The 13,096-nt window shown below is 40.7% G+C and overlaps 1 protein-coding gene across 1 annotated transcript in view; it reads left to right on the top strand.

Moving 5' to 3' along the window:
• fhip1aa (FHF complex subunit HOOK interacting protein 1Aa) overlaps positions 1–13,051 on the top strand; it is a 141,532-nt gene extending 128,481 nt beyond the window's left edge. Inside the window, exons 11-12 of the mRNA XM_073042908.1 lie at positions 1,846–1,987; positions 11,893–13,051. Coding sequence (XP_072899009.1) covers positions 1,846–1,987; positions 11,893–12,092 — 342 coding nt within the window. The 3' untranslated portion in view covers positions 12,093–13,051. The remainder of the gene's footprint in view (positions 1–1,845; positions 1,988–11,892) is intronic.
• The last annotated feature ends 45 nt before the right edge of the window (positions 13,052–13,096 follow it).

The following is a 13,096-nucleotide window of genomic DNA, read 5'->3' as shown; positions in this document are numbered from 1 at the left end:
TCCATCACAGAAAGCTGCATGCATCATCAGAGACTACCATCGCCCCAGACATGTTCTCTTTTCGCTGCTGCCGTCAGGAAGTTACAGGAGCCTCTGGACTTCTGTGACATCACAGGCGCAAGGAAGTGATGCTGAGGCTTGATAAGGCACTGGTGTGGCCGCGCCTTGAGTATTGTGAAGAGTTTTGGGCCCTTCATCTTAGAAAAGGTGTGCTGGCATTGGAGAGGGTCCAGAGGAGGTTCACAAGGATGATTCCAGGAATGAAAAGGTTATCATACGAGGAACGTTTGATGGCTCTGGGATTGTACTTGCTGGAATTCAGGAGGAAAAAGGGGAGATCTCATTGAAACCTTTCAAATGTTGAAAGGCCTAGACAGAGTAGATGTGGAAAGAACAAGAGGGCACAGCCTCAGGATAGAGGGGCACCCTTTCAAAACAGAGATGCGGAGAAATTTCTTAGCCAAAGTTTGTTGAATTTGTGAAATTTGTTGACTCATGCAGCTGTGGAGGCCAGGTCGTTGGGTGTATTTAAGGCAGAGATTGATAGGTTCTTGACTGGACACGGCATCAAAGGTTACAGGGAGAAGGCCGGGAACTGGGGTTGAGGAGGAGATAGAAAAAATAATCAACCATGATTGAATGGCAGAGCAGATTTGATGGGCCAGATGGCCTAATTTTGCTCCTATGTCTTATGGACTCACACCACCAAGTTCAGGAACAATTATTACTCCTCAAAGGGTCATTCTATTGTCAAAGTATGCATGTATAATACAACTGTCTGAGCCATCAGGCTCTTGTACCAATGGGGATAACTTCACTTGTCCCATTTAACCATTTCTACAACCTTTGAAAAGGGAATCACTTTCAAAGACTCTTCATCTCATGTTCTCAATATTTATTGCTTATTTATTTATTACTATGATTTCTTTTCTCTTTTGTGTTTGCACAGTTCGGTGTCTTTTGCACATTGATGGTTAATCCACCCTGTTGGGTGCGGCCTTTCACTGATTTTACTATGGTTCTTGAACTTACTGAGGATGAATCACCGGGTTGTATATGGTGATATATGTAATTTTACTTTTAACTTTGTCAAAGCATTTGATTTACATTATCAGGCAATGCTTCTGAAATCACATCTGTTTTGATTTTTAAATTTATCCAAAACTGACTTAATATAATAATTGTGGTAATGTGTGTGGGTAATGATCTGGCAAATTAAATATATTGTGAAGAAATGTGAAATTAATCATACTGGCAGGAAATAAAGTAACAAATGATATAAATGGTGAGAGATCACAGGTCTGAGTTGCGCATTGTGCTGAATGTTCTTTGCATGGTTTATAAATGTTAGTATGCAGGTGAAGAGGGAATCAGGAAAGCTAACTGAACGATTTTTGCCAGGGGAATGGAATAAAATTGTAGGGAAATAATGCTCCTTAGTTGCTGTTTTAAAATGAATTTACCCATAGAAGACAGTGAGAACTTCCATTTATCTCTGAGGATGAGACTTTGGAACCTATTTCAAAGGGCAGTGGAAAGAGAGTGAGTAAAGAGTAAACAGAGTAAAGCCAAGGTGGGTAGATTCTTGATGAACAAAAGAATGAAAGGATACAGCAAATAGGCAGGCAGAGTTGAAATTATAATCAGACCATCCATAATCTTACTAAATGCAGGCTTGAGGATCCAAATGCCCTACTTTTCCTCATTCTTATTTGTTTATCTAACTGGTAAGCAAAATTTAAAACAAAACTCAAATTTTCTAGCAGTTTAACTTGAAGCATCACTTCTTCATCCAAATAGAGGAAATGCCAAAGCTTTGATTGTTCTGTTTTTGTGTTTATGTAGGTGCTGGCATCTGTAAAAAATACTATTGAGCAGTTTGCTTCAACAGTGGAAAATTTCACAACATTTTTAACCCAGTCTCGTGAAAATCTGCTCGCTCGGGTTGAAAACCCTTCATCGCACAAAGGAGAATTAACAGACAAAGGTAATGTCCAAAAATGTGTACCTTCTTTCAGATAAGAAATCAAATACTTTTAAAACATAGTAGGCTACCATTGGGTATAATATGCTTCGGAATTCTGAAAGATCTATTCAATTCCACCCACTCCCTTGCTCTCTCTCCCGACATTCTTAGAAGTATTTCCTTAATCATCCTTAAAGTATTCATCAAAAAAAGTCACTAAACCTAATTAGATTAAAAATTGTATAAGGCTCCTATCTGCAGTGTTCCGGATTTAACTATTTGATTAAGGAACAATTTAAACAAGCCTACGAAATAACCAGGATTTTTGTTGTTGCTTTGTTATCATATGCTCCTTACGTTTCTAAGTTCAAGAAGGCTTCACATTTAGTAGAATCTCAGAACAATTTCAGGACTGAAGGATATTCAGCCAATTTAGACTGTGAGACATAGGTGCAGAATTAGGCTATTGGCTCATCGAGTCTGCTCCACCATTCAATCATGGCTAATTCTTTTTTCCCCACTCCCCAGCCTCTTCCCTGTATCCTTTGATGCCGTGTCCAATCAAGCACCTATCAACCTCTGCCTTAAATACACCCAATGACCTGGCCTCCACAGCTGCCTGTGGTAATAAATTCCATAAATTCACCACCCTCTGGCTAAAGAAATTTCTTTACCTTATTTTTCATATTTCATGCATTGAGATATAACACTTTGAGTACTGTATTTGGTACCCTTTTTGATTCTGCATCCCTGATGCACTGATCCTCACCCTGCTGGCTGCAAATTTGTCCAGTCATCTGCCTGTCCTTGCTGACAGTCTGACTGCATGCTATCTTTGCTTTTTTTATCATCCATACTATCCTGAGTTCTTTCACTCCGGTTCCCACCCCGCGCCAAATTAGTTTAAACCCTCCCCAGCAGCTCTTAACAAACCTGCCCGAGAGATTATTGGTCCCCCTCGGGTTCAGGTGCAACCTGTCACTTTTGAACAGGTCATACCCCCCCACACCCCTGAAGAGATCCCAATGATCCAAGAACCTGAAGCCCTGCCCCCTGCACCAGCTTCTCAGCCACGCATTTATCTGCCAAATCAGCCTGTTTCTTCCCTCACTGGTGCATAGCAATCCAGAAATTACTACCCTGAAGGTCTTGCTTCTCAGCTTTCTACCTAGCTCTCTAAATTCTCTTTCAGAACCTCTTTGCTTTTCTTTCCTATGTTATTGGTATCAATGTGTACCAAGACATCTGACTGCTCTCCCTCCCTCTCCAAAATACTGTAGATAGATAGATAGATAGATAGATACTTTATTCATCCCCATGGGGAAATTCAACTTTTTTTTCCCAATGTCCCATACACTTGTTGTAGCAAAACTAATTACATACAATACTTAACTCAGTAAAAAAATATGATATGCATCTAAATCACTATCTCAAAAAGCATTAATAATAGCTTTTAAAAAGTTCTTAAGTCCTGGCGGTTTAATTGTAAAGCCTAATGGCATTGGGGAGTATTGACCTCTTCATCCTGTCTGAGGAGCATTGCATCGATAGTAACCTGTCGCTGAAACTGCTTCTCTGTCTCTGGATGGTGCTATGTAGAGGATGTTCAGAGTTTTCCATAATTGACCGTAGCCTACTCAGTGCCCTTCGCTCAGCTACCGATGTTAAACTCTCCAGTACTTTGCCAACGACAGAGCCCGCCTTCCTTACCAGCTTATTAAGACGTGAGGCGTCCCTCTTCTTAATGCTTCCTCCCCAACACGCCACCACAAAGAAGAGGGCGCTCTCCACAACTGACCTATAGAACATCTTCAGCATCTCACTATAGACATTGAATGACGCCAACCTTCTAAGGAAGTACAGTCGACTCTGTGCCTTCCTGCACAAGGCATCTGTGTTGGCAGTCCAGTCTAGCTTCTCGTCTAACTGTACTCCCAGATACTTGTAGGTCTTAACCTGCTCCACACATTCTCCATTAATGATCACTGGCTCCATATGAAGCCTAGATCTCCTAAAGTCCTGTAGACACTATCCAAGATGTCCCTGACCCTCGAACCTGTGAGGCAACGTACCATTTGGGCGTCCCGCCCACGTGCACAGAGCCTCCTGCTCCCCTGACTATTGGGTCCCCTATCATTACCACTTCCACTTCTCCATCACAGACCTATGCTCAGTGCCAGTAACCCGGTCTCTGTGCATTCCCCTAGGAGGTCATCCTCCGCCACAGTATCCAAAGCGGTATACTTATGAGGGGAGTGGTCACGGCTGCTCTGTGCTAACTGCCTATTCACATTTCCATTTCTCCTGATAGTCACCCAGCTGCTTGCCTCCTGCAACTTAGGAGTGACTATTTCCCTGTAACTCTGATCGATTATCTTCTCCTTTATCTTACAAGCTGTTGCTCCAGATCCGTAACACAGTCATCAAGGAGTTGTAGCTGGATGCATTTCACACAGAAATAGTTCCCTGGGAGACTCTGAGTCTCCAACCTCCAGCATGAAGAACACACAACAGTCATTTACTACACTAGGCACAGTAAGAGGAAAAAAAGGGAACCTAAGCAGAAGCTTACCCAGAGCCAACACCTCTTACGAGCCGAAGCCTCCTTTCAGCCATAGTCTGACACTCCTACTCTCACTACTGGCCTACTCCCAACAATGGCCACCCCGCTTGTCCATTTATACCAACCAGACAGTGTTGTCAGTCCCATTGTTTGCTTTTGTCAAATAGCCCTGCAAGTTATTGCTTCAAGCACCTATCTAGTTTCCTTTTGAAAACCATGATTGATTGTTCCCATCATTGTATAGGTAACGAGTTCCAGACCATCAACAATTTTCTGCCTAGTAAAATATTTTCTTCATACTTACCGATTTCCTCTTAGCCTCCAGTTGTTCAATAAGAACAGCTCCTCTCAATTTTAGCTATCTGATTCAGTGATAGCAAAAGTGAGAGGAGACTCAGTTGTGAGGGGGATGGACAGCAGATTTTGTGGCTGAGAAGGAGAAGCTGGGATGGTGCGTTGCCTCCCAGTGCTGTGGTCCAGGATGTCTCAGGGCGGCTACAGAAGATTCTCAGGAGAGAGGGTGAGCACCCAGAGGTTGTGGTGCTCATTGGCACCAAAGACATGGGTAGGAAGGGGGAAGAGGTCCTGCGCAGTGAGTATGGGGAGTTAGGGAAAAGGCTGAAGAAAGGACCTCCAAGGTAGTAATCTCTGGTATCACATGCTAGTCAGGGCAGAAATAGGACAATAGTACAGCTGAATGAGTGGTTGATGAACAAACATGAGAAAATCAGCCAATCCAAGCAACACACACAAAATGATTGAGGAACTCAGCAGGCCAGGCAGTGTCCAAGTGGTTAAGTCTTGATGAAAGGTCTCGGCCAAAAACGTCGACTGTACTCTTTTCCATAGATGCTGCCTGGCCTGCTGAGTTCCTCCAGCACTTTGTGTGAGTAGCTGAGGAAGCTGTGCAGGGGGCTGGGTTTCAGATTTCTGGATCATTGGGATCTCTTCTGAGGAAGGTATGATCTGCACAAAAAGGACAAAAAGTTCCTCCTGAACGTGAGGAGGACCAATAACTTTGCAGGCAGGTTGGCTAGAGTTGTTGGGTAGGGTTTAAGCTAATTTGTCAGGTTGAATGGAATCAGAGTGGCTGAGGGTGGGACAATTGGTATAAAGTCAATGCATTGTGTAGTGAGACTGTGAAGAAAGACAGGCAGATGATAGGGCAAAACTGCTGTCCATGGGATGATTTGAAGTGTAACATAAGGGTGAAATTGCAAAGGATGATGAATACAGGACTGAAGATGTTATATTTGAATGCATGCAGTATACAGAATAAGGTAGATGATATTGTAGCGCAGTTGGAAGTTGGCAGCTATGACATTGTGGGCATCACTGAGTTGTGGCTGAAAGAAGATCATAGTTGGGATCTTAACATCTAAGAATACACATTGTATTGGAAGGACAGGTAGGAAGGTAGTGGGGATGGGGTGGCTCTGTTGGTTAAAAAAAGAATCAAATCCTTAGAAAGAGGTGACATAGGATCAGAATCCTTGTGGATAGAATTAAGAAACTGCAGGTGTAAAAAGACTCTTGATGGGAGTTATATACAGCAGCCAGGATGTGTGTTATAAATTCCAACAGGAGATAGAAACGGCTGTAATAATGTTACAATAGTGATGGGGATTTCAATATTGAGGTTGATTAGTGCCGGATCCCAGGAGAGGAAATCTGTAGAATGCCTACGAGATAGTTTTTTAGAAGAACTTGAGGTTGAGCCTACTAATGTAAAGGCAATTTTGGATTGAGTGTTGTGTAATGAACCAGATTTGACAAGATAAAGCAATCCTCAGGAAGCAATGATCATAATATAATCAAATTCACCCTGCAGTTTGAAGGGAGAAGTTAAAGTCAGATGCATCAGTAAAGGGAGTTACAGAGGCATGAGGGAGGAGCTGGCCACGGTTGATTGGAAGGGGTTACTAGCAGGGATAATGGTTGAACATCAGTGGCTGGAGCTTCAGGAGTGATCTGGAAAGCATAAGAAGTGTATTCTAAAGGGAGGATGAGGCAACCACGGCTGACAAGGAAGTCAAAGACGGCATAAAAACAAAAGAGAGGGCATATAATGCAGCAAAAATTAATGGGAAGTTAGAGGACTGGGAAGCTTTTAATAATCAACAGAAGACAACCAAAAAACCCATAAGGAGAGAAAAAAATTAAAAATGAAGGTAAGCTAGCCAAAGATGATACCAGAAGTTTTTTCAGATATAGAAAGAGTAAAAGAGAGGCAAGAGTGGCTGTTGGGCAGCTGGAAATGAAGCAGAGAGGTAGTGATGGGGACAAAGAAATGGTGGACGAATTTAATAAGTATACTGTGTCAGTTTTCACTGTGGAAGATGCCAGAAATTCGAGTGTAAGGGGGCAGAAGTGAGTGTAGTTGCTATTACTTAGGAGAAGATGCTTGGGAAGCTGAGTGGTGTGAAGGCAGGTAAGTCACCTGCATCGGATGGACTACACCCCAGGGTTCTGAAAGAGATAGCTGAAGAGGTTGTGGATAGTAATGATCTTTCAAGAAACACTTGATTCCGAATGGTCCTGGAAGACTGGAAAATTGCAAATATCGCTCCACTCTTTAAGAAGGGAGGGCAGCAGAAGAAAGGATATTATATGCCAGTTAGCCTGACTTCAGTGGTTGTGAAGGTGTTGGAGTCCATTGTTAAAGATGACGTTTCAGGATACTTGGAGGCACAAAGGAGAGTCAGTGAATGTTGTTTACTTGGATTTTCACAAAGCCTTTGATGTAGTGCCACACACGAAGCTGCTTAACAAGCTAAGAGCCCATGGTATTACAGGAAAGATATTAACATGGATAGAAGACGGGCTGACTGGCAGGAAGCAAAGAGTGGGAATAAAAGGAGCCTTTTCTGGTTGGCCCTCAGAGACTAGTGGTGTTCTGCAGGGACTGGTACCACTTGGGACCACGTCTTTTCACGTTATGTCCATGATTTGGATGATGGAATTGATGGCTTTGTAGTGAAGTTTACAGATGATACAAAGCTAGGGGGAGGGGCAGGTAGTGTTGAGGAAGCAGGGAGTCTGAAGAAGGACTTGGACAGATTAGGAGACTGGATAAAGAAGTGACAGATGGAATATAGTACGGTCATGCACTTTGGTAGAAGGAATAAATATATAAACTATTTTCTAAATTGGGAGAAAATTCAAAAAATCAGTGGTGCAAAGGGATTTGGGAATCATTGTGTAGAATTCTTTAAATGCTAACGTGTAGGTTGAGTCAGTGGTAAGGAAGGCAAATGCAAAAGTTTTCTTTTTGAGAGGACTAAAATATAAGAGCAAGGATGTGATGCTAAGGCTTTACAATGCATTGGTCAGATCACATTGTGAGCAGTTTTTGGGCCCCTTATCTAAAAAAAGTTTCAGAGGAGGTTCACTAGAATGATTCTGGGAATGAAAGGGTTAGAAGAATGGGAGAGGGGCATTGTTCATTGAAATTTATCGAATATTGAAAGGCCTAAACAGAGTGGATGTTTACTATAGTGGGAGTCTAGGACCATAGGACACAGCCTCAGAATAGAGGTTGTCCAGTTAAAATAGAGATGAGAAGGAATTGTTTAGCCAGAGCATGGTAAAGGTGTGGAATTTTTTGCCACAACAGCTTTGGAGGCCAGGTCATTGAGTATAATTAAAGTGGAGTTTGATCGATTCTTGGTTAGGGCATCAAAGGTTGCAGAGAAAGGGAAGAGAATGGGGTTGTGACGGTTAATGGATCAGCCATGATGGAATGGCAGGACGAACATGGTGGGCTGAATGGCCTAATTCTGCTCCTGTGTCTTATGGTAGTGATCAAAACTCCCTCAACTTTGTGCTCCAAGGAGAACCTCATCTGCAGTCTAATTTCATAACAGAATTTCTTTTTGGCTTCCACCAATTTGCCAATCAATCAGTCTATCTGTTTTCTTTACTATACTTCCAAATTTTGTCATCTAAGTATTGGGGACAAGGACCACTACCTATTAAATGCTTCCAGTGGCATGCATCTCAAATAGCCTCTGACAACAAAGTCCAGCTCCTGGACGAGGGTGGGTTACTAGTGCCTGAAAACCAGTTGCTTCTAGCAGTTGGGGCTCATCAGCTGTGGTTGGCAGCTCATCTAGGAAAAGAAAAATTGATCTCAAACCTCCCACTGCTTTACAGCCATACCCACTCACGGGGAAGGCTTTGGGAGTGAATCCTGAGGAAAAATCCGGAGCTGGAGTCCGCAAGGCAGTCCTGTATCGAGTTTAACGCTGACTGACAACTGTGATGCTGCGGATGCCAAACTCTATCGGTTTCTGTCATTCCTTTGGATTCATCAACTGCTTGGGGAGGGGGAGCTTACTACATGGACAACAGCTTGTTCTCCATATCATATTGCCCTGGCTTGTGTATTATGTAGGTAGCTGGGATTTAACATCCATGGTTGACCCTAACCAGTGGAGGGCCTCAGGTGGTCCTAGGAACATAGGTATTTGCCATCCTCTGCTCTGAGAAATATCCATTTATCGCTGCTCCCTACTTTCTGGCTCTATGCCAATTACCAATCCCTGTAGTTGCAGACCCTTTAATAACTTGGCACTCAGTTTTGCTTAACCAGCCTTTCGCATGGGACTTTACAAACACCATCTACTAGTGACCCTTCATCAACTTTCTGGGTTACCAGAACAAGAGATTCAGTTAGTTGCTTTTGACTAGTACGTACTCGCTTCTAATCATTAACTTGAACTTTTTGAAGTGCCTATTTTTAAGAGCAACTAAGGTTAGGTTAACTGCCCATACATGTATTTATAAAAAGGTCTTGTATCTACTACTTTCTGTTCCTCCTGTCACCTTATTGGTAGCCATGTAGGATACAAATATTACAGCAGTTTGTTTGGCAATCACCAAACTTTCTGATGCATCTTTTTGCTGAGGAGACATCTGGATCAAGTGGTTAATTTATGTTAAACAGATCCAGCCTTTCTAGAACTTTCTCCTACACATTCTGTTATCTCCCCAAAGTAATTTACTGGCAACATGCTCTTCCTTAGTAAAGACTGGTGGACTATTTATAACCTGTTATCCTCATCAGCCTCAAATCTGGTTTTACTACTCACTACTGATGTGCCAATAAAGGACACTTTTGCTCTTTTCTGTCAATTGCTGTGTTCTCAATTTGTTTTGCAGCTTAATTTATTTAGCCTAGGTCTCATTGCAGTTATTCACTTGTTTTATATACCATCTGATTTCATCTGCTATTCCCTTTATCATTCAGGGAGATATTTCTCCTGTGGGAATGTAGCTATTTCTACCTGAAACACCTGCTTGACAGTACTGCTAGTTTTACATATCAGTGGTTCAATGTGTTTCCAATGCAGATTACTTCTCATTCCACTGTATTTATCCCACCTCCAGTTAAGTAGTTCTGCTTCAGATTGCTCTTCATCTCTTTCCAATATTAAACTTTATCACTTCAGGCTTAGTTTGCTTGACGCATCGTATTTCCCAGGGCCAGATCCGAATGTATTTTGTTCCTTGTTGGGTCAGAAAGATACTGAACAATTACATTCTCCTGGACACATTTCAACAGATCCCTGTCCTTTGTTGCCCTTTACTCTAATTATTCCAATCAATAACACAACCTTTTAGTTCTGGGAAATATCTGTAATTTCTCTGCAGATTTGCTGTGTTATCTTGGCCTGTGGAATACTCCATTAGTGCTTTCCTGCTGCTACAGAAAATAGGCAAAGATGCACCAATTCTTAAGTAATTCTGCAAAACATCCCCATTCTTCCTTCTCAGAATCAAATTTACTATCACTGTCTTGTACGACTTGTAATTTGTTGTTTGGCCCACAAAGACATAAAATCACTATAACTACAAAGTAAATAAATAATGTAATAAAGGAATAATGAGGTGTTTTTAATGAACCACTCAGAAATGTGATGACAGGGCATCTTTGAAGCTGCTGCTGTATCATTGAGTGTGGCATCTTCAAGTCCTATGCCTCCTCCCTAACAGTAGTAACCAGAAGAGGACATGTCCTGGATAGTAAGGGTCCTTAATGATGGATTTCACCTTCTTGAAGCACTACCTCTTGCAAATATCCTCAAGGGTTGTACCCAAGATGGAGCTGGCAGAGTCTACAACCCTCTGAAGCCTTTTGTAATCCTGTGCATTTTTGCTGGAATATCTAGTGCTCAGTCTTTTCTGAGCCACATTTCAATTACTACCACAACATTATAAAATTAATTGGTATTATATGTGTAGAATCCTACTTGTACCTCCAGTTCACCAATCTTATTTGCACAACAACTACAAGTAAAGTCCTAGGTAAGTTGTAATGTGGCAGTAAGTTTTGTATTTCATGGTAGTGTTGGTCTTCAGTTTAATATGTGACACTCATTCTTTTGTGCATCTTATTCCTCTTGTACTGCAGTGTGCAGTCTGCATAGACGGGTGTCTATCCCGTATCTAACCATAATTGACAACCTCCGCAACACGGATATTGCTTAGTCCATTAAAAATGGAAACTTTCTGGTGTGACTAAGTCCCTGTAAATGGCTCAAGCCCTTTAGCCTGCACTGATAAACTTACCATTTTTCTAGCCAAGTTGGTGTCCAGATTATTCCCCATGCCGTTCACTAAGAATTTATGAGCAGAACACTCAAAGATCCTGAGTTTGAGTTCAAGCAGCTGGAGGCATTCCTACACATTGCCCTGAATTTCTCTAATTGTGCTTGAATTACAATGAATAAATGTTGAGCATCACTCCTCCTTATGTAAATAATATATTAATTGATTTAAGTGTCACATTGTAATATATGAACTTTACCCAGCTAAATTTCTTTAGCCGGGGGTGGTGAATCTGTAGAATTTATTGCCACAGATAGCTGTGGAAGCCAAGTCATTGTGTATCTTTAAAGAGAAGGTTGATAGCTTCTTGAATAGTAAAGGAGTCAAAGGTTATGGGGAGAAGGCAGGGGAATGGCTTTGGGAAGGATAATAATATGAATAAATTGTGCAGCAGATTTGCTGAGCTGAATGGCCTAATTCTACTGTCTTATGGTTTATTATAGTCATCCTTTCTTCCTACCACCACCTGCTAGTAGTCATGCATGGGGTACTATTTGTTTTGAAGTCCTGGACTAATTTAAGCGAAAAATCAGGGAAGAAAAAAATCTTATCAATCTAAAAGAAAATCATCATATTGTGAAATAAAGTAGTTGTGGTACAATTAGTTGCACAAGGCTGTCACTGTATTTCCTTCTAAATATGCATAAATTAAATTTAGATTAGCTGTCATGTGAAAATGTTAAATAACTTAATTGTAGAATATAAAAAGTAACTGAACTGTATCTTTCCTCAAAATACAATTTTCTTGCAGAAAACAGATCTAAGACAGCAAGTCGTGCCCAAAATGGCCACCAGCAATCAGATATTTTCAGCAAGACAGCAATGCCTTCTAGTTTGAAAAATTCAATCAATGCAGCTGTTATTTTCACTGAATTTCTTAAGGAACTTGCAGCAATTGCACAAGAACATTCCATCTTATCTCATTCTTCTCTTGTGGACTGTGAAGAATAAGAGTTAACTAGTTTGAAGAAATGTTTAATACAAATGTTGCATTCTCCTTTTAAAATTTTCTTTCCAAAACATTTCTACCAAGCCTTAATAAAAAATGAAGAGGATCGGGGGGAGAGGGGAGTGGTCTATTTTATATCAACAAAATGAAAAAAATCTTAGCTGAGCTCAGCATTTTCATGAAAGTTTGTTTTTAAATGTAGTCACCTTACTTTTGGAATAGACAAAATGTCTTGTCTATGCAAGCTGTACATGAACATGAATTGTTCTGGAAACAGAAATATTTTATTTTAAAAGGGTATTGTATTTTTGAGGCTATTTAAATAACCAGTACAATCTTTTGGCTGTTGGTAGAATTAAGAAATGCACAGCTGATTTGATTCTTCTATTCATATTCTGTGACATTACACTGCAAAAACAATAACACCAAAGACCAAGTGTGAAAGTAGCAATATCTGCCTTGAAGATATTGGAAGGGGTTGTGAGGGGGAATCAATTTTTCCATTTGAACGATAATTTCCTCTTTTTTTTGGAACAGCCTTAATGCACATTTGGAGCTTCATGACAATGTATTTTTTTAACAAATGAAATAAAAGTTGAGCATGACTTGGAAGCAGAAAAGTAACAATCACAAAAGCATAAAATTTGTGGATATCCTGATACTGTTTCATGCGATAAAAATTGTTGCATGTAATGTTGGTGGTAACAGTTTATTGTTGGTGTTGAAGTCACCTTGACATTATTTCCTTTTGTAAGATCAGTAGGTATTAGTAACAAAGTTCTAAAAGATATTTAAATATATAAGTCTGAAGTGGAATATTTCTGGCTTTATACAATGGAAATATTTTTATTGCATCTAGATGCTTCTCCAGAATTGAGGGTTATTGGTATTTATAAATATGCAAAGATTTTTCTGAAGAGCAAAATAACTTATTAAAATATTCTGTGAACTCAGTTAAAAATCTCGTGTTTGTATAAAGTACCAACTTAAGTTCTCTACTTACTAA

Source organism: Hemitrygon akajei, chromosome 4 (genome assembly GCF_048418815.1).
Source record: "Hemitrygon akajei chromosome 4, sHemAka1.3, whole genome shotgun sequence".
Taxonomy (NCBI): Eukaryota; Metazoa; Chordata; class Chondrichthyes; order Myliobatiformes; family Dasyatidae; genus Hemitrygon; species Hemitrygon akajei.
This window is presented reverse-complemented; position numbering and strand designations above follow the sequence as displayed.